At 36.9% G+C, this 22,531-nt stretch overlaps 1 protein-coding gene across 1 annotated transcript in view; it reads left to right on the top strand.

Moving 5' to 3' along the window:
• SV2C (synaptic vesicle glycoprotein 2C) overlaps positions 1-22,531 on the top strand; it is a 117,600-nt gene that overhangs the window by 35,137 nt on the left and 59,932 nt on the right. The window contains exon 3 of the mRNA XM_074570207.1: positions 19,420-19,600. Within this exon, the coding sequence (XP_074426308.1) occupies positions 19,420-19,600 (181 nt within the window). The remainder of the gene's footprint in view (positions 1-19,419; positions 19,601-22,531) is intronic.

Raw genomic sequence — 22,531 nt, 5'->3', positions numbered from 1 at the left:
TCAACGACAGTGAAATTCCATTAAAAAAGAACATACACAATTCTACGTTCGTATACTTGAACAACACACCACACATTATAAAAGAAATCCCCCTGAAAACAACAAACAACAAACAACAAACAACAAACAACAAACGAAACGCCCCCGTCTTCGTAGCTTATTAACCAAAGCATGGCACTGAAGATGCCAAGATGGCTGCCACATGCGCCTGAAGACAAAAGACGTAGTCCTAACCTTACCGTTAATTCTTGCTAGACATATACATGCAAGTATCCGCGCCCCAGTGTAAATGCCCTTGAGCCCCTTGCTAAGGGAAGAGGGGCAGGTATCAGGCACACTCACAGCAAGCAATGTATTCTCATGGTTCAAATATAGAAATTGTAATGTATATCCCCATATCTTCCTTTTGTAATAATGTAACACTAACCTCTGTGTTGTGGTATTAACAAATAAATAATTCTATGCTAAAAGATTAACACATAGAAGCAGGAAAGAACAGAGATAAGCAGTTTCTTTCCAAGTGTGTATTGAAGGCATTGCAACATGTAGTGGTTATACCAATTATTTCATAAAAATGATATTACTTGCCCATTGCTAATAGAAATATATTGTAGGCTGCAGTACACTGGTGTACGTATTGCTTATAACCAGTATAGATGTACAGTCTTTGCAGACAGCATAGTCTTAATTCCAGTGATACAAAATACTCATCATGGCAATGAATGCTTAGTGAAAGCATTTTTATATGATCATAACTAGGCTCTTGCAGCCATGCATTTCAATTATTTTGCCGTTGTGATTTCACATCATAATTACATCCTAGCTGGGGTCTTCCAGACAGGCATAATTTTTTTTCATTATTATAATTCCGTAATCCAGAGGGCTTTAATGTTGTTAGAATACTAAAGTCATGGGACCAGTGCTAGGAGTTATAAAGTAGAATTGGTACACGTACACTATTTATTTTCCAGGCAATTTTCTAGACTGTTAAGAAACACACTAAGAACATGTTAATTTGCCACTGGAAAAGGAATCATTGATTCAGTAATAAAAACTGATTTCTCATACATTATGCCATGATAGTTTGCTAGGGAACATGAGCTAATTAAAAGCATGTGACAATATTCATAGGGCCTCCGTGTTGCATTTTTTTTTTATATACTTGCACCAGGGCAATTCCCCAAATTCCATCACTATTAACCCTTGTGTGAGCTTGAGGTCACTGTTGATTGATCACCAGCAGCATTTCAGAGCCCATAAAGTGCTGATCAGGATCATGAACTGGTTTCTCAATGCTTTTTGAGTTAAATAATAAAAATTATGTTTTTTCATCTCCAAGCATTGTTTTATTAAAAATAGGGAAGTTGACTTTCTTAAACTCTTCTAAGATTATAATGACATGTCACTAAGTGTGAGGGAAAAGATTCCTTTCCCTGCTTTATAACCTGGCTGTACTTGTCATCTCCTGCATGTATATGAATCCAGGTTGACCTCTTGGGTTCTGGCAGTGATGAGTCAGGACTGTACCTTCATGAGACAGGTTGTATGCTCAGGTCTAAAGATGTTGTTTTAACTCTTTTCCTGCTTGCATCTTATCCCTTTGGTTTTACATGCAGCTCAGAGCTGGACTGCTTTTAGATTAATTCTCTGGGCTCTGATTTGTGTGTACTTTTCTACGTAACTTTATTTCTATGTATTCACATGCAGATTGTTCTTAAGTTTTATAGATCTTTTTTTCTATAAAATTTAAATTATGAAATAATGAAACATTCTTTTCTCTAAGCTAGGCAAAGCTAGCCTTTCCCAGCTATATCTGTTCAGGATACCATGCTACTGCTGACAGTCTTCTTTCTGGTACTCCCATGGGACCTGTAAGTTCTCACCTTCCCGTGCAAGACTCTTGACAGCTGCCCTGCTGTCGCCATTGCTAGCAGTAGATACAGGTTGACTCCTGCTTGACTGGCCCACAATGCCGATCTTCGTGGCATCAGCTGGCACATGTTTCAGACAGGTACCTTCATCCCTTTTTTGTACTTTATCACCTCAACACTAGAAAAAAAAAATCATACAAGAGTCCCAAGATAAAGTGATTCTTTATTTTTTATTCTTTTTTTTTGCATTCATGCCAACAAAACCTGAGAACTGGTTAGCCACTGGTATGCTCTCACTGCCATCCTCAATGGTTCCTCATTGCTTCCTGATAGTCTCCCAGGTCTGTTTTGAACCGATATATCATCCTCTCTATGAAGTTCAGACTGAATGATCTCTTGAGCATGAACAGTCTTTTTTTGTTCTCATTTGTGTTAAGCAATGTGTTATCCAAGTCCTTGGTAATAACAAAACCAGAAATAATCTTTATATGTAAAATATATTCTTAGTTGATGAACTATACAGACAGTTTCTTCCATCTAAAAAAATCAAGTATTGTGGTAAATCACTGGGCTGATAATGCAGGTATTGTGAATATGAACAGCAACAAACAGCTTACTTTGGAAACCAAAGAATTTTCTGAAACCCCATATTTAGTGTCAAATAAAGCCTTGATGTAGGAGTTTTCTGTGATATGATCAGAATTTAATAATCACATTTTGTATAATATTTGTAGTAAGAAGAGTATCAGAGGCATTAACTAGGTCTTTTGGGCTGAGTATTTTGCAGTCTGGGACAACAGACACGTGCCTATCACTTCTGCATTCATTGCTGATTTGCATATTAGCTGGTTTAATGCAATGCTTCTTATGTCTACTCTGTCTTAAAACCTCCTAAACATAACCTGGCTTAATTCTAATCCAGACAGTCCTTCCTTTTACGTGTGAGAAAGCTCTCCAGAGGCTTAGTAGTTGATCAGAAGTGCTTATAAACTCTGGTAAGAACACCAGATGGTTACTGATGGCAACTCTCCCTCACCCCAGTTTAAAAAACTACTGGCTTGCCAGATCTTTGCTACTTAATTTCATTCTGGTTTTGCACTGATTTTTTGCAACAACTTTATATTGAACAAATACCTTCCGTGAAATTTATCAATGACAAATATAAGTCCTTCACCTGGGACAAAACAACCCAAAAAAGGCATTCTGGGCTGCATTGGCAAGAGAGGCCAGTAAGTAGAAGGAAGTGATGAGTTTCCTTTCTCAACACAATAAGGCCATACGTGGGATTCTCTGTTTTGTTGTGCAGCAACCTGAAAGAAGAGATTAACAAATTAGGGCAAATCCAGTAAAGGACCAGTAAGGTGGTTAGAGGGCTAGAATATATTTTTTACTTTGGAGAAAAAAGTTCTAAGAGGGGATGTATCTGTACTGTTTGGTGACGTAATTGAGGAGGGCTATAGAGAAGGGGGAGTCAAATTTTCCTTAGAGGAGCACAGGAGGTCGGAAGTTGCTACCAGGAAACTTCTGCTGTAATGAAGAAAGTTCACAGTAAGGTGGTCAACCACTGAGAGACATTGCACAGAGAAGCTGTGGGGTAGACTGAAGAAGGCCTGTAGCTTTTAGCAAGAGTTCAGACTAGAGCTCTCCAAAGGTCCCTCCCAACCTAAGTTTTTATGATTTCATAAATTTCATAAATTAAGAAATAACTGCCTGTAAATGTACAACACTTGCAGCTTCCTGTAACTAAAAGACATATTGCAGTTGCTACACTTGACTAAACTTTTAAAGGAAAGAGTGTTCTGAACTCGTGGTTTGTACACAGGCTTGCTGGTAACACAGTCTAGGGTCTAAATTAGTTTGGGCAAGATCATATAGCTTGAGTTACTTGTTCTTCTCCTGAGCCTATACAGATTGTCTCTGGATCTGACATCTGAGAGCATGGAAAAAAATGTCAATGAATAAAGGACTGAAGGATGTGTGTCTGACTGGACCATTTTCTACATATTTAGGCATCTACATGCCCAGTGGAATTCTCCAACGTGTCTAGGCACGTCACTACATCACTAGACACCTTGCACACATCCTTGGAGACATAAATATATAGACAAATCTGGAATCAAATTGTCGTTCTCAGACTCTTATTTCTCTTTTGCATGCTTGGATAGGTTTCCTTAACTTGTTGCTGATGCGACAAACTTCCCTTTTAGAGAGATTTCTCTTGTTGTGGATGTTCAAACTAAAATTATCTTAAGCAAAATTTTATGTTGAGTTTTCTTTGATGTTCAGTGCTTGTGATATTCCTTTGTTTTCCCATCTACTAAGTAGCTATAAATTCTCTGTGTAGGCCAGATACTTTGAGACATCGGAGGGGAGGAGGAGCTTTCTTGGGGTTGCTAAACTTTTTTGAGGACTATGATTTAATATGAAAGCTAAAGATTTTGTCTTTGTTAATTGACAGTTAAGCAAACATTTTATCACAAGCTTTTTCTTTTTGCCAATTGTAAATTAATGTACTTCTAAAGCTTGAAAACAGGCCATGAAAACTAAATGTATTGATCTTAATGATCAATTAAGATTATTTCTGGTTTTGAATTCATTAAAACTGTTTTAAACCAGCCTCATTTATGCTAGGTTATGTTACACTTGTGGCTTAACTGAAATTCTATCTTCAGGTCAAAGTCCAGAATCCAAAGACGGAAAACTGGGGAAGTATAATACCCAGCAGCACATTTTCTGTTTTGCATTTCTTCTTAAAATCCAGACATTTAATAATTTATCCAAAACAAAGTCTACTTCAGGCGTTACAGTTTTCACTTACCTAGTCAATTCCAGCGATACTTAGTTTTGACAGCATGGCTCCTCCATATACTCTCATGCAGAAGAAGCGAACAGTTAACCATATATTTGACACTTCTTTACTTATTAAAAGGTCTGAATTTTAATGGATTGTCACAAAACTGTCCTTACACACAGTAAGTAAAATTCCTTCTGCTGATGTAAGTAGGCATCTGTGTATAGCACTGTTCTCTTTTATTGTTAAATATTACTACAAGTCATCAGATACAGCTGAGGTTTATTGCGTCTTCCAGTATAGAATAGGATAGGAGAAAGCGAGTGTCTTCTGCCTATATGCTAGATCTAAGCAGGGTACCAGATCTGTGGTGGCATAATAGACCACATGTGCGTAAACTAAAGGAAAACCAGGCTCTGCTACTCTGTATTTTACTGTTGTGTGCAGCTAGTAGGTGTGGTCCTACAGAGTTGAAACTTCCGGGGCAAGATCTGTATTTTTATTATGGAAAGCATGTCGAAGTTCTTTTTTTAAAATTATTTTAGACTTTGGGAATAGGGGGAGACATTCAGAATTAATTTTTTAAATGTGTGCTATTGGTCATGGTATAAATTTTATTGAAGAGAGCACAGATGTGAAAATGTTAGGTACTTATATACAGGTCTGAGAATTACTGTATTCACAAGAAATGCATCTAGGTTAAGAATGCTTACTGAAACCATAGCAGACCTTTGAGTGTGAGGAATCTCATTGAAATAACAGTAAGAGTCCACTGCACTTACAGTTAATAGTAGTAATAAATCTTCAGTAGCGATAGAAGGATTTAGAAATAGAGCTGCAGTCATTGAAATGTGTGCTAAATATTCTGGAGCAAGGTGAAACCTGGTCTGTAGGATTAATATCTTATTTCTTCAGAAGGAGATGCCAGAAATACAAATGCTATCATGCATGCTGTTCACCTTTGGTACACTTCAGTTCCCTTGCAATGACACTATTAAGGTACTCCTGCTGCAGTGCTTTTTCTGCTTGCCTTCCAAACACAATTATTTGAGGGAAAAAAATTAAGAGACAGATCCTTATCCGTTCTAATTGGCTACATTATGTGGAGATGGTGGTTATGTTTATTTTCCTTTTCTGAGGGGAAAAATGGGACAGTGGAGAGAGTATGCAATGCAATTTTTGTTTGTTATTAACAGGACTAAACCCGTGTCACACAGAATATCATGGGCTTGTCAGAAAACAGGAACTGGGAGCACAGATTTGAACCACTAATGAAAGGCATTGTAGTAAGTCCTCTGTGCTGTTGCATGCTCCCATTATAAGCCAGTATTTAAGGTGGGTCACAGCTGCCCTCCTTTTCTGAGGACGATGTTCCCAAACCACCTTATTGAAGCCAGTGCTAACAGGGAGAACAGTACCACCACGTCAAATGTTTTTCCTCTTTCACAGTGTTCCTGCATTACAGCCTTACTGAGGAATACAAGCTACCAGACACCGTTAATTTACACATTCACTCTTGGCTTTTAAGAGTTTAACCATTTAGCCTGGGGTAAAATGTAGTATTTCCCTGACTCAATACCCAGTTTCAGTCATGCAGCGTTAACCTGAGTAACACACTCAAAACAAGAAAGCATGAAACGACTGCATTGCAGTTCATAGCCGAAAGCCTTGGTGTTTGTACATGTCTTCAGCGCAGCCAAATGCTGTTTTAACCAACTCACCTTTTAAGAGCTCTATAAGTAATGTGATACTTACTTATCACTAGTTAGGTCCAGTTAAACGGACGTAACTACACTTGTGTACTTGGAATAATGTCAGAGATCAATCAGTGTCCATACAGCTAGTAAAGTAGTGTCCTGGTTTCAGCTAGGAAAGAGTTAATTTTCTTTCTAGTGGTTGCTGTGAAAGGAATGTCAATAGTACCTATTGTTTTTAGTTGCTCCTAAGTGATGTTTACACTATTCAACTACTTTTTTCAGCTTGCCATAGAAGCATAGACAGAATGATGGAATGGCTAATGAAATATTCTGTATGATAGACGCCACGCTTAGTATATAAAAGGGGGTTAGCCAGGGGGCAGGAATCCATGATCACTGGTTGGGACAGGCCAATTTACTAGGTGGTGAGAGTGACCTGTGTCATTGTTATTATTGTTGCTATTTTTCCTTTTCTGTTACTGTTTCTATTAAACTTTCTTTATCTCAACTCACAAGGATTTTTTATCCCTTCCCCTCCTTTTTTTCCCTCTTCTTTTCGCCCTTCTTGGGGGAGAAAAGGCAGGGAGGGTGAGCAAGCGACTGTGTGGTTCTAGTTGCCAGCTCTGGTTAAACCACAAGTAGTAGGTCACTTTTTGAGCAAGACATTTGTTGCCAGAATATAACATTTCTTCAAGCTATGCCTGCTTCAGCAATGAGTATAGTGGATATTGGAAAACTTGCTTTTATTTAAATGATGAAAAAATACAGCCTGCAATTGGGATAACGTGTGTACTTGCAAAGATTGTATGAGTAGCCGGTAAGATACTTGTACATTTAAACACTTATAAACACCCATTACCACCATGTACAAATATGCCTGTACCGTTTATTTGCACACACACAAAAAGCTAAATAATTATGCTTTTCCAGTTATCTCCAAATCTCTGCCTTGGAGATTGATTGTGTCTAAAACAGTTAAAAATCACTGGGTTGCTTTTTTTATGCGCTGCAGGTTATTTTCTGGCTCTGCCTAGCCCATCACAGATCAGTGATTTTACCATTTATATCACACAAATTTATAACCTTACAAAAGTGGCCTAAAGAAGGAAATGCCTCCCAAAGGAAAAGCCTGAGGGCCATTGTGCTTTCACACATTTAATCTGTCTGTCGCCTCCACTTTTTCTTCCCTCTCAACTGCTATGGGATCTCTGGATGATGACACATCACTTCTTAAATCAATGTGTCAAATTGAGTTTTTTAACCAAACTGAACATTTTAAATATGATGGTGCGCTCTCTTCAAAGTCCCTGTTTGGTTAATTCTGCAACATACTTGAGTTATGATCTGCAAGCTTTTATTTATAGAAATGTTGATCTTCATTATTTGTGTATTTGTAGATCTGAATTTTGCATTTTGCATCAAATGTTGAGCTATGAAATGAAAGAGAGGACCTATGAGCTCCTCAGCAAGAAGAAGAAATATTTTCACAGAGGAAGTGTTAATGACTTTCATTAAGACACGGAACAAACGTAATTTAATGGCTCTTTGTTACAGCTGAGTAAATTTCTTCCTGTGCTTTTTATCCATGGATTTAATCAATCAAGGATTTTAGAACCTTTCAAACTTTGACTTTTCTTTTTATCTTATACTATCAGTATTTCAAAGAGCTGGAAGCAAATTGTATATTGTGATAGACACGGTTTGAAGTAGCTACTTATGGCCAATCCATAATCCAGACCTTTGGATTGTTTAAGGGAATGTTCAGTGCTGAAAAGTGTGGAACACAATTAATTCTTTAATCTACTCTCACTGCCTTTTACTGCAGGTGTAATTCTTTCCTTGCGATGGGTACATCTATTCTGACTGTACACACCTAATTCCCTTTTTTGAAATACCAGTTTGGTATTGTTTAAAATGTATGGAATACCAGTACTTTCATAGCTGATGCAGAATCAAACTCACTATACTATACAAATGTAAATACTTAAATGAAGGAATAATACTGAGTTACTGCTCAAGTAGATACATGAATATAACTTATGTTAATTTTTTAAAACCAGTCAAGGAAAAATTTGTTTAACAACAGCTGTAGTGATAGTAAACAGTTTTTCCAGGACACTATTGTTTACTGACATTTATAAAAAAGTTTATTTTTTCATTTTACCCATTTTTTCAACACTTTGTCAGCCCTATACAGAATGGGAAGGCTTGACAGGAGGGAATGATATAAATGTAAGGTTTTGCAGTTTCACATACTACAACAATCTAAAAGGCTACAGGAGTTCAGGAGGAATTACTCACAGATTTATTGTGTGACTGGAACTGTGGGTGACTTCAGGAAGTTCTGTACTTTTTTATTTTTGTTTTCATTGTAGAATCTCAGATTTTACACCCAGGCCAACTCTACTTACTACTCAGACTTCCAGATTGGCACTTCCCTGCCACCAACTGTAAAATGTTGTTCCCTGGCTCTCTTAAACCAATGATCCTTTTACCCAACATCTAGCAGTCTTAGTTTCAGCTAGTGGAAACAAAAGCAAGAGTTTTTGATGACACATTACATATGTCAAGTTATTCTAGCTTTTCTTAACAAGTAAGCTTTTCTCAGGGCAAATATGTGATCAACAAAATATCTTCAAAGCCTCACAGAAACTTGTTTATCATGCAGACAGATGTTTTTATCTGACTTTTGGAGGGGACTGCAGAAATTTGAGAGAGTAATGTAAAGTAGGAAAACTAACAAAATGGTGTAAACTGACACTGGCTTTACATCCATAGTATCAAAAAAGATCTGCGTTCTCAAGGATAGGCAAAGGTAGCCCATTTGCAAATTTCTTCATGTCATGTTAGCCGGACTGAAATTATTTGCTGTATACTGGTTAGCAGTGGAGAGCCTCATGTGAAGTTGAGGGAGTATGCAATGTGTGAATATTGTGCTGTGTATTGCTTTTGTCTGGCTTTTTGTCTGCTTTTGTCAGACCTGCTCATTTTCACAGACCGCAAGTATTTTCCTAATCCAGTAGAATTCAGGGCGATTTTCAAGGTTGGTTCTGAAGTTGCCACTAGCAAGTCTTGTTAAACGGAGATCATGAACTGATAGATACAGTCATCTAAACAATTTTCCATTTAGACATTATAACAGTGCCTCCTGGCACTATTGTAAATACGTAATTAAAAAGCCTGTTTAGCATCTCCAGCACCTGCAGGTGTATTGGCACCATACAGAGGATTGTTCTGATCTGTTATTCTTCATTCTGACATTGGATTAGCTAATCTATTTCATTGACTCTAAATGGGAAAGAAGCAAGAAGATGTGGGACCATTAGCAATGGAAGTTCCATTTTTCACTCGCATGGTGTTGTGTGCTAGGTGAGGTAGACCAGGTCTCCTGTTAGGCATTTTGGGAGATGTGTGAGTTTCAGACCTTTATTAATTTTGATAGCCTGTTCCTGATGAGGTTAGGCCTAATTCAGTGTCTTTTGCTGAAATCAGAGGAAGATCTTTGTTTCAGGTTTTAATTATTTTTTTTAATTTAATATAATTTCTCTTACCTTTTCACTTCATCGCAACAAAGGTGGTAACAGCTACTGTATAGATGTAGCAAAATAAAAAAAAAAGTAATTTCCTTCCATTTACTAGGAAAGAAGTATACACAGTACTGGAATATAGTTACAGTAAGGAAGGTTAATGGCTGATTAAACATTGAAAAAATAATTAACAGTTGGCTTTAATATTGTACAGATACCTTCAGTAGGAACATAGTTTTCTTAATTAGTTCTTAGCATTATGTGGTTTAACTTGCTGACTTGAATGTGTCTTTTATTAATGTAGGTGTATGTACTTTGGGCTTTTTTTTTTAATTCATCACTAATTAAAAGTTAGTGATATTCATGGACTCTGCTCTGTTTTGAGTCAGAAGTAGGACTAGGCAAATAACAAATTAATATTCAGGCAATAAAACATGTAGCCAAAATGAACAGTTTTGATATGAAATGAGATGATTAATGTAGATGACTGCGTGGGCAATTTAGAGCTTTAGTGAAATATATTTTTTTGCTTTGAAATTTAATTAATCCTAGCACATTGCACAGTGCTATGCACTGTTCAATCATATGCAGCATTTATAATCATTCTGATTCTCAAGATTGCCATGGAAGTGCATTTCAAATTGCAAAGTCACAGCAATTTCTAGCATGACAGGGTCAATTCAGAGATGGGCACAGAGTGCATTGAATTTAGCATCTAATCCTGAGAGCAGAAAAATCCAGAGGAACCTCCGCAGTTGCAGTGGAAGAAAACAGGAATTAGGGGTATTAGGACAGCTTAACTAGGTGTGGTTTATCTGCGGCTTGTCTGTTAGGATTTTCTCGCTAATGCCAGAGGGAACTGTTGGATCAAAGCAGAAGATATTGTGAAAATAGGATGTTCAGTGATAGCACCTAGGGAATCTGTCAACAGCTTCATGTCATCACCTGGGTTTACCTGAGTTTTTCATAAACTCTGTGCTCTATATATTGTATATTGGCCACTACCACCTTGTAAAAATATTGTTTATATAGGAAGAAAAATACCACATATTGACTAGCTCTTACAGCCCCGTGTCGCTAAATTTGAATACTGATTGATTATTTCTGTTGTATGAAGGAGGCAGTGCTTTGTTCTTTTTTCTCTGTAATGCATTGTTGACTTAGCTAGCCAAGCAACAGCAGCGTGAAATAGCAGTGGGCTGCTGTTTGCTGCTGTAATCACTACCAGTATTCAGTTTGTAAATGATTCCAATGAAGAAAATGGAATAACTCTGATAAATTTTTTTATTCCAAGATGTCTTTTGTAAAATAAAGAAAAATGATGCTAGCATCTGGTAGTAGATGTCACTTTTTTCAAAGGCTTAGTTATTGACATGATAATATTCTTAAAGCAGAAATGATGACGAAAATGTACTGCAAAGGTACTGGTTTACCATATTGTCTATTTTGCTGCCTTATCAGAAAATACAGCTGTGAAGAAAATTCCCCATCCTAGCACGTAATCTACTACCTGTCACAATCCCTGCAGTTGCTGAGCTTCTTCTATGCATTTATTAATTTATCTAATTTGGATCTGAGGAAAAGCAGGAGCAGTTATTCCTTTTGTTATTACAGTGTTTCAATTAAACTAATATCTGAGTACACAACAAACTCATCTGTTAAGACAGAGTATTATTTCATTAGTAAAAACGCATGTATCAGCACACCTGCTTGTGTAAATTTTAGATATAAGGTGAACGTCCCTAGAATTGTGAGGAGAGTCAATAGCATACAGACTCTTAAAGGAAGAAAATATTATGGTTTTCAAAATTAACAAATAATATAGAGATCCAGAGCTAAATCACCTTGTGCTGAACTTAATACATAAACCATAATTAGTCTTATTAGCCCAATGAGAGGAAACATGGAGGCAAAATGCCAACTTTTTTCCTATTGGAATTAAATTAAGCCTTACACTATAAACACTTCAGGTTGTAAATCCCACACCTAACATACAAGAAAAAAATCAAAAGTAGACATATTAAGCACGTAAATTTAATACAATCATGCCAGAGGAAACAAAAAAATTAACTCATACCTGAATGAAATTTGTGCAAATAATTGTTGTGGGACCCTTTGACTTTCATGTGGATGGTATTTCTGTTATAACACTGGAAAAGCTTTGATCGAACCTTTCCAGATAGCTATTAGTGTTCATCTCTGGAATTTCCCTCAGGTTGGACACACACTGGAATAGATTAATGATTTGGAAATATATGCAAATTCTTCTGGAAAAAACTGTGGGTCAGGTTTTTTTTTTTTGATTTGTGGAGAGGACAGAACTGTTCCCGCTTCTCCTTTCCTCCCAAGAAAAAAAAAACTTGTCTTCCTGGCTCATCTTCGACCTTTGTAAGAGCACAGCTGGGTGGTGCGTTTGGGGAGCCATGTTCTGAGACCATTCGCGCTTCAGTCTCAAGGTTAAATCAAGGCAAATATATTGTAGGTTTTTGTTGATCTAAAATTTGGTTGACCTAAAATTTTGTATTGTCAAATTTTGCCTTGCATTAGGTGCTTTCTGCTTTCTGAGATGCTGTAAGTTCCATTTACTTAGTTTCACTGTCTTCCAACTACCTTGGAGGTTCCATAGTAGGCTTCTACATCTACTTCCCTTTTTGAGTTCAGTTCTCTGGAAAATTTGGACTTGATCCTTTTGAAAGGGAAAAAAATATGGAAAAAATGTGGTGTTTGGGTTTGTTTATCGTTATTTTGTTTGCTTGTTGGTTTGTTTTTTTAATTTCCATTTAATATTTTGTACTTTTTTCTAGGCTCTGTCTTCATTTTGTATTTGTGAGGCTTCTCTTTCAAAGTACAGTGCTTAGTTACCTCACAACAGTTTTCCTTAGATAAATCAATCATCATATTATGCCTGTCATACTGTTGCAAACCTGTGTGGAGTTACTTGTGTTGCTGATGATATTTTTTCCCCTATTACCTTAAATAGGTTTGCACATAGAACTGTTGAGTTACTTGCTCTTTCATTTTCCTATCTATCTAATACGCAGGTCAAGTGAGTATGATCTTCCTTTTGCTCAGCTCTGCTTTCAGTTTGATTTTCCTGACTTTCATGGTTGAGTTCCTCTACTGCAGTTCACCAGGATTGTCTGAGAACAGGATTATTTTGTCTGAGAACCAGATACAGTTCAGTTGATTTCTATTTATGTTAAATTTCTGGATTGGTATTAGATTGAATGTCATCAGATGGTTTCTAGGTATGTTTGAAAGTGGTAAAGGGAGGTGCATGTCTTCTTCTGTTGATGGAGCAGAGGGACTATTTATTGCATTGGTTTAATCTGATTGATTTGAGCTATGACTTTTATGCTATGTATTTGTGGTAGCCTTTACATCAGAGCATTTCCCTGAGTTGTTTTCTGATGTAAATACTAGAGAAACAGACATTTAGAAATTAATAAACATTTTTTAAAACTTATTTTGTATTGAAACAATATTTTTTAGTTTTCTTCCCTTCATGAAAACATTGATATTTCTGTATTGCTCATCATGTTTCAGAAGAGGAGACAAGATTGTCTGTTTTTTTCACTGATCCCACTAGGATTCAGTATCTTCTTTCATCTCAATTAGTGTGAATTTATACCTTTCTTTAGTTATTATAGAGATAAAGTTGCCTTTTTTTACTGACCGTGAAGGATGTCTTGTGCACTAAGCAGCTAAAAAAATATGCAAAAGCTTAGTGGTCTGTCACGCAAAGACTTGTCACTTTGGAATTACTACTATTAGAAAGCTAAGCGTACAGGTTACTTAGCTGCAAGTCACACTCGAAGGTCTAAGAATCCCTGCAGTGTCATAGACACTGTACGAACTTTTATATTGAGACTGAAGAGCTTCAGCATTCATTTTAAAATAGCTTTATACTTTTCATGCATTTAAAGAGATAAACCCTATCGCTGTGATTGCTAAAAATAATTCTAACAATGTAATAGTAAGTAAAACTTGACTGTTTGTAAATATATACTAAGCAGAAGAGCAAAAAGCTTCAAAACAAATGTGAAATTAAGCATCTGCACTAGAGAGTATCAAATTGCAGACTGAAGCCTGTCTGCAGCTGTCCTGAAAGGGAACGCAGGAGGAGTAGATTAGTCTGAAGAGTAGCATTAGAAAAAGAGCCTGATACGCTGTGGCATTTGGGGATTTGCATTTATTGCATATTATTAGGTAAGAGCAATCATTTAACATCTGAAGTTAAGACAGAAAATGACTGTTGGGGGAAACAGCTAGCATTTAGATAAAGGAAATCCATGGCTTGAGAAGTCTTGAACTTGCAAAGACTCATGCAAAATTTTAATTTTAGTTAATATGATGGCTGGCTAACACATTTGGTGGAATACAGTAGCCATCAATTTTTTTCAGATGGCTGAACAATTGATGTTTTACTCCTTTAACCACTTAGATCTACACCTTAAAAATTTACCATTCCATAAATATAGAGCTTGTTGTTCCACCACTCCAAGCACTGGTTAGAGAAAAGAAGAAATAGTTGTTAGGGAGGAATACTAGTTTGTGGCAGTTCTTTATGTTGGAGTGTTAGCACCTCTGAGGAGGTGAATGGCATAATATAACAAGGAAGAAGTGAAGAACCAATATTCTGACTACATAGACGGTTTTAGACATCCAAAGACAGCGGCTTTAGAAAATGGAGTTGTTGTGTCAATTCTTGAGTTATTACAGTTTTCTTATATTTGTTGTCTTAATGTAAAAGTGTTTGCTTTACTTCCTGTTCTGAACAGTTAATTAGATGTTATGTTGACTGAAGTTAGTGGCTGCATGGGTTGCGATTCTTCTCAAAGTATTTTCTCATCAAAGAAACTAATAACAGATTATAATTAAGTATAGTTCTGAAAGATTATCATCTTTAAACTCTGAATATGCTGTTCATCAGGGTTAAACAAAGAGAAATCTGCATATTTTTACCCATTATGTTACTTATAGGCATTGGAGTTATTAATTATGAATTGTAGTATTCTAAACAATAACATATTGCGAGATCCCAGTACAAGTATATAAAGCACTGATAAAGTACAGTATAATTCTTATGAAAGGAGTTTTTTTCCTCTTGGACGTGTTTTAGGACTACATTTATCTCATTTTCCAAAATATAAATAATATTTTAATCTTATTTTAAATGAGAGGCTTTTCCCAGTTGCATGAAATGCATTCCTCACTCAGACAAATGACCTAAACAAAACAACGGGAAAAAAGCAACTTCAGGCTAGTTTTATACCTACTTTATAATAGCGTGTTAAAGCAAAAGACCATCGGTGAGTCCCATAACCTGGGTCTCTCTGTTGCAAGGAAGTCTGACTTTATTTTCATTGCGTTATTTTCTCCCAGTGAAGTGTATACTTACGAACTGATTTCTCAGAAGGGTTTGGCTGTCATTTAAATACCAGACTACAAATGGTGACAGTGCAAGTAATGAAGTTATGGCAGCACAAGGAGTAAAATACTGTTTAACTGAACCTCAGTGACTGATCATGCATGTATTCTTATCCCACTGCTTAAATTGCCCATAACTGACATTTGAATCCTTGGTGATAACTGTGGTCCTTGCCCATAACTAGCATTTGAGTCCTTGGTCTTCTGCTATGAAAGGTTAAGCTGCTGCTAGCAACCTGAAAGATGCTGTGTGCACACCCGTTCAAAAAATATCTGTGTACCTGATAGTCAAAGTGCATACATGGTGTAGACCAATTCCAGACTCAGGTTCCATTATACGAACAGGATTCAAGCGTGTATTTTGTACATTTGTACAATGGGGAAAATCATTGAAGTATGTAGAATTTCTACTGTGGAAAGAAAATACAAGTTGTTAAAACTTGGTAAAAGAGCAATATGAGATAATAGTAATTTTAGCATGGTGTGAGTTTCTTTTCAGCTGCCACTTGCCTTTTCTCAGTGCCTTTCCACCAAATAAGAGAGTTTGAGATTACATGTTACTTTGTGGGGAAAATCAAAGACTCACGTTACAGGCTTTGTGTTTTAAAATAAACTTTGATTTTTGGAAATATGTTTCTAGGATCATGCTGGATGTCAAATCAGTGTGTGCCTTGTGCTCAGTAAGCTAACTTCTTTAGAGGCACAAGTGTGTTGCACCAGAAAGAAAAAGGAAAGCAGTCAGTTTTGTGATGAGTAGTAGCTGCTCAAAAAGGGATTACCACCCTCAGGATGACATGCTGGATTAAAATCTATGTACATATGTGTACACCAATACAATTATTGTTTTGATGACCAGTGTTTAGAGGTAATGGGAAAAGGGAGCAACGTCTGACCAACAACAGAATATTTAATTTTTACATATATAAATTTATGCAAAATGTAATAAGTGATTTATGAAAGGTGTACAAAAAAATTATGGTATTTTCCTCATGAGATTTATATTCTGACCAGTGGCATGACATAATAAACAAGAGCCACAAAGGCTGGAAAGGAAGGGATGATGAAGGGTAAAATGATAATCTGATGTCATTCATTACTTGCATTCATTCAGCTATTTTAATTGTTTATAGTTGGAGTTCTCCTTTGCCATTTGTCACCTGTATGGCTTATTATGAATATTACTGCAGAGGGGGAAAGCTCTTAAGGAATGATTTGAAAGTTGAGATGAAGGGGACTTCCTTTATGGGCTGCAGGCAGGGTTATGTTCTGTATAAAGAGAGACAGAAAATATGAAAAAGAAAGACAGGAAAATATACTGAAATGGGTATCATTGGTAGCTGCAGGAGGTTCAGGATGGAAGGGATACAGATCTTCTAGTGGGGGATTGTGGAGGGTCTGCAAAGCAATTAGGAAAAAATTCAAAGCGAATATAGTGGGAAAGAATAAGCTAATGGTGCAGCTCAGAAAGCAGTTTATTAATAGCAGTTTATTAATAGGAAGAGAATATTATTTTTAGCAGCATCTTCTGAATGCTCTTCAGGAGAATTACACGGGTATAAGAGAGGCCAAACCACGGTACAATGACCAAAGGACTTGTTATCAAAAAGAAAGGTAAATGTTTTTAAACTCTCAAGACTTGGAAACTTTTTTCTTTCATTATTGATAGTATTTTGAAATTTCTGTGCATCAGAAGGAAAGTAGTTACTTGGTAAAATTAAGATTATTTGAAAAAATATTTCAAAGTTATTTTCAAAGAAATACAAAACTATTTGATTTGCCTTCTCTGAGTATTTCTAATATTAGAGTGTTGACTGGGAAAGCCCAACAATGTATATGTATGAAAGAATGTAAGGAATTTCATTTTAAAAGTAAAAATTGCCTTTTTATTTGCCTTTTTGAAATCAGTCTGCTGGCAATGCAACTATTGAACTATTTTTGCTAAGTTCTTCCAACTAATATTGACAAGCAAGCACCAGCTCTGCTGGATGAAGTTTCCAAGCTGCTTGTGAGTACTAGCCTACCTGCAGTGTGGTACAGTAACCTTGCCCACGGGAAACATCTTAAAGCAGTTGAGTAAATATGCTAAGTAAGTCACTCGCCAAGCTTTTTCTCTTTAGGACCAGAAAATGTATGAGTTGTGTGTGCATTCTCAGGAAAATCTCAATTATTGGAATAAAAATTTCTGATCAGAATGAAGGAGCTAGCTGAAAAAGGCCTGTTGTTAAACACCTCTAAATCAAAAAGAATATTGTGGTGTCTATGTCCTTTCTGGGCTAAGAGGAAAGAGAACAAAGATAATTTAGTAATTTTGCAAATTATGCATTTATCTACCTTCTCATCAATATCCTTTGATGAAAGACTAAGGCCCCAGTAATAACTAGAAAATGCCCATTGACGAAAGTTGTTTTGAGAAGACATTTAACTGTTTTTCTTAAGGAGCCTTTTGGTCTTGCTTAGGTAAAGAGATAGTTAATGCTTCTGTCATGAGCAGCAATGGATCTGTCATCCTGTTCTGAGAGACTCATGGAGAAGACAGTCAGTCTAGAAATATCCTGTTATTATATTATGTTCCCTAAAAAGGCAGATGCAGAAAAGACTGATTTGCTAGTGTTGGTCACAATCAATGGCAAAGGGCATTGATAAAAACAGCATACTCATCTAAGGAAAATATAACTCTATCTTGCTAATATACATTTAGCACAATGTGTGTTCTATCAAATGTTTTAAAATTGTGTCTCCTAAGCAAGCAGCAGTGGAAACTACTTGTACAAAACGTGAGAGTAAAGAGGGACAGGTGCATGAGACCCTGCAGATGTCAGGACTTCAGATGTTAGCATCTGGAATTCTAAGCATGGAAATACTGATGAGTGACCTCTACGTTAATACGCAGTTAACTAAGCTCAGGCGTTCAAGTGTTTTCAGCTTTCTTTCCCTTCCAGCTACCTTCTGCAGGGCAGAGGTAATTCTCTTGGAGGAGAGAATTTTACACAACAGGAGAGTTTTTGGGGAATTTGTCCATTCCTGTGGCTAATCGAAAAGAGATAATATTTTAGCTTCTTCCAGCTACTTTATGTTTAATTCTGGCTCCTACAGTAGACAGATGGTAGCAACTGCTAGGAGGATAAAACCCAATTTGTGAAGTTCAGTAAGAACGTAGGTGGAAAAAGAATTACGACTATCAAATAAAATACAAATCTGGCTGGTTCTGTCCAAAGCTTGGGAACTACTTTTCTTTGGACAGTCTGCTCAATGTGTTGTGCATCTTTGCCAAACATCCCACAGGAGGTTTGTCCCCGGAAAGGAAATAATGTACAATACACTAAGATGTGAATGTTCAAAGTGTTAAATATTTAAACTTATCTTTCTGTGGGAAAGTACTTCATATTGAAAACATCATTAACATTTAAAAAAATCACCCCAAAATAATTTTTCCCTATCTCATTTAATGTATGTAGCTAAATTGCAGTGTATCTTTTAAAATTCTTTGGGGAGAAAAAAAAACAACCCTGAAACATTCCAGTGCTTTTCTGTGTACAGGGCAGTGCCTTTTTAAATAAAGCAGTACACTGAAATAGGATGGAGGAAAAAAACCACCAGTCAAGCTGGACATCTTTGGTTCTGTAGAGTGTCTGTTTCATAATCATCTTCCTTTACGCTGAGCACATCTTACTTCCAGTGATTAATCCCCTACAGGACTGCTTATATTCTAGAAATGTTCAGACTATTTGTTTCTGTAGGGGAATTTAAAATTTTTGCAGTATTTAACATGAATGTAGTTTATTACTGAAGAAATTGTGGCATTCTTTCTCCCATTCAGTCTTACTTGCCTGTATTTCAATTGTTTTAGCTAGAGGCACCTTGTTTAATAATTCTATTAAGCTTCAGTGTACCTGGTAACAGCCAACAAAGACACAGTAGGAAATCCGTTCTCCCTAGAAACATTTGCAAAGCTATGCATATAATTTCTGTTCACTGAGAAAGGAGAAATTAATCTATATACTGTTTGCTTTGTAACTATAGAAGATCAACTAATTTTGATGTGGTCAATTGTGGTCAGTTATGTAGCTCACAAAACAACATTATTTTTTTTTTGTGTATTGCAGGTAGCATAGTGTACCTTGGGATGATGGTGGGGGCATTCTTCTGGGGAGGCTTGGCAGACAAGGTGGGAAGGAGACAGTCACTCCTGATATGCATGTCTGTCAATGGATTCTTTGCCTTCCTTTCATCATTTGTCCAGGGCTATGGCTTCTTCCTCTTCTGTCGCTTGTTTTCTGGATTTGGGTAAGCTCCTCTGGTTTTGTTCCTTTCCACAATTCTGTGTGTTAATAAAACTTTCCTGTTTGCAAAAGTGTATAATTTTATATAGAAATATAGTCTGTGTCAGGGGCGAGAGAAGTACCTTAAACAAGGGCAAAAATAAGGGGTTTAGGGGAAAGGCAAAGACTGCAAATTATGAGATTGTGTTCTTTTCTTATTTTGCAACAGACTTGCTTTGTGTACTTGATCAACTTATTTTTTTATGCCTCAACTTCTCTATGTATTGCTTGTTCAGTCAGCAAGATGACACCCGCCTCACAGGTGTACTATAAGATTTCAGTAATATATGTAAAGTTTGTAAAATATTTGTAAAGTAATCTCTTTGTGTGCATAATATTGTTTACAATACCACTGCAGTCAAGACTGTCAAATTTAAAATGAGGCCCTACAGTGTGCCAAATGTTATTGCTCTCTCCAGAAGAATGGTGTTTATGGCCGTGCGTTTGCTTTACTTTTAATTTAAATAACTTCTCAGTTGTTGAAAAAGTTTAAGCTATTGGTAATGGTCAATTCAGTGTATAATTTTAAACTTACATGAGCAGAGATCGAGATACATGAGTAAATTTCTATGAGAAAGCCTCTGCCTTTACTGCACCCTTGAATAATGAAGAGCTTTGTTCTGCAGAGCAGTTAGTTTAGCGCTTTTGGTAATTGCTTGATTCAGATCAAAACTCTCAATTACAATTCCGTTACAGGCCACTATCAATCTTTAGGTTGCTGAACAGGCAGGAGCTGGTGAGAGCACAGTATGCTGTGTGGTGAAGCTATGCAGATGAAGTCCATGCTTGTATGGTTTGTTGGCTGCAGTTTATGTAGCTGTAGTGCCCTAATACTCTTGTGTGTTGTTTGCGGTTTTAGAAACCCCTTGAACCGATCTGAAACAAGGTAGGGTTGGACACCCATACCAAAGAGAAATTACCATAACACTAAGTACCATTAAACTGATCTAGGAAGGGGGATGGAAGGCCAAGGAGCGGGAGGAAGAAGACAGGAGTCCTCTTTCTAGAAGAATCTCCTTAGTCTGCCACCAGATTGTCAGATATGACTTAAAGAGATCAAGAGGAAATGGCAACTGTTCTAATTCTTAAAAAAACTTAGAAAAACAAAACAAAAAAATCCCATCGAGTTTCTTTACATGGTTTTCATATCAGAGGTCACTGGTTCCAGGTGCTGTGTTTTGTTTCTCCATAGAGAAACATTGGTCATGTTGCATGACACTTTCACTCCTCCATGATCCTGTAAAAGTCCAGAAGCTTGTATTCCTGCTTAGCCTACCCAATTCATGAGGGCTGTAACGGACCCTCGTGCCACAAAAGTTTGTCTTTTGGCAGACAGGTTTGTGACACTGTTGGTGTTCACCCAGATTGCCCCTCTTGGGATATATGGCAAAATATGTATTTGTCATGCCTCATGCCAAACTTGCCTGCAGGGTGCCCTCCTCACATGTAGCAGTAGCTTTTCCAGTAACATACACTGCCTGGAGCTTTACTTGTGATAGATGTATGTCCTGGATTGGAAAGCATGTTCTTTGTGGACCCAGTTTATGATGAATAGTCTTTGAAGGAGCAGGCCCTTCAAAGCTGTATCTTATACATCTGTGTGGGTCCCCACCATGTCCGAAGTCCTCCTACCTCATCTTTGAGAGCTGCAAGAACAGATCATAGATAATTTGCCACCATGTACTACATTTTAAATGACACACAAATACACACAGAGAAAAAAAATCACCCAAGCAAACAACACAACAACAAAAACCCAGGACAGCATGAGCTGCAGAGTCATTCCTCATAGCAATTACTGCAGACAAAGATTAATGGCTGGCTCGCATTTGCTATTTTCTTCAAAGACTGGATTTCTCTCCAGAATAACCTCCTTCAGCTGCTATCACAATTGCAATGTAAAAGCCACAAGATTTCTAGAACTGAATGTGTGCTTCATACCCTCAAGATGAGGGAAAGCTTGTCCTTCTTCTGTTCTCACTGTTTGCCTGTGATGATGCAGTTTTTTCACCAGGCTTTGCATGTTAGGAGCCCTTCTTTTTCATCTTCTCACTCGCTCTCAGAGGTGGTTTACTTTTCACTTAAGAGCCATATTCAGGATGGTATTTGTGTCACATCTGCCTTTCCTCTGTTTTTTGATCCCATTTTGGATATGATGTTATGTTGAGAGCAGCTGTAACAGCAACAGACACAACGTAACGCCAAGCACCAAGAAAGAAGGGAGCGGCTGGAACGTTCCAGCTGTAGAGGTAGCACAAATAGACTAACTGTTAGAGCATGCATCTTACAGGCCTCTGTTTCCAGATACTTGGTGTCAGGTGCTGTGCAGGAAGGAATACTTTTTGGTATCACTCAGCGAAGAACTCCCAGATGTTTGTGCCAGCTTTGAAGACATATCTTTTTGCAGTTCGACAGGAAATTTGCTTAGAGGGTTTGAGTTAAATCTTGAACATGTATTGCATTCTTTTCTACATCCCACATCTCGCTTTAATGAAAGAGAAGCTGTGTCAGTTGAATGGGAATCGAAATTCAACTTAATTTCTCTTTATAACCTCTCCTCATTTTAGAGGTCCTGTCTTGGGACAGTAGATGTCAGTTCCCCTTTCTTAGTGAAAGACACTGAATATATATCTGTGTTGCCAAGGGAGAAGGCTTCGTTCCAGTAATTTTGCGAGAATCACAGAGACCAAATATGAAATAGGAATAATTTTAAGCAAAGAATTGCGTTATATATTTTAAAGTCAAAATAGTATTGTTACTCATTTTGGAGAAGAGCTTTTTGAAGGGGCAGAGAGTTATCTGGACAACTTCATATAATTAAAAGTCAATAACATTTTAAGAAGTATTCAAAAGATATACAATAATTTATTTGCATAGAGTTTAAACTGGTCTGTTA

This window comes from Larus michahellis, chromosome Z, assembly GCF_964199755.1.
Source record: "Larus michahellis chromosome Z, bLarMic1.1, whole genome shotgun sequence".
Lineage (NCBI taxonomy): Eukaryota > Metazoa > Chordata > Aves > Charadriiformes > Laridae > Larus > Larus michahellis.
The sequence above is the reverse complement of the archived record's forward strand: the minus strand, read 5'-3'. Positions and strand labels throughout refer to the sequence as shown.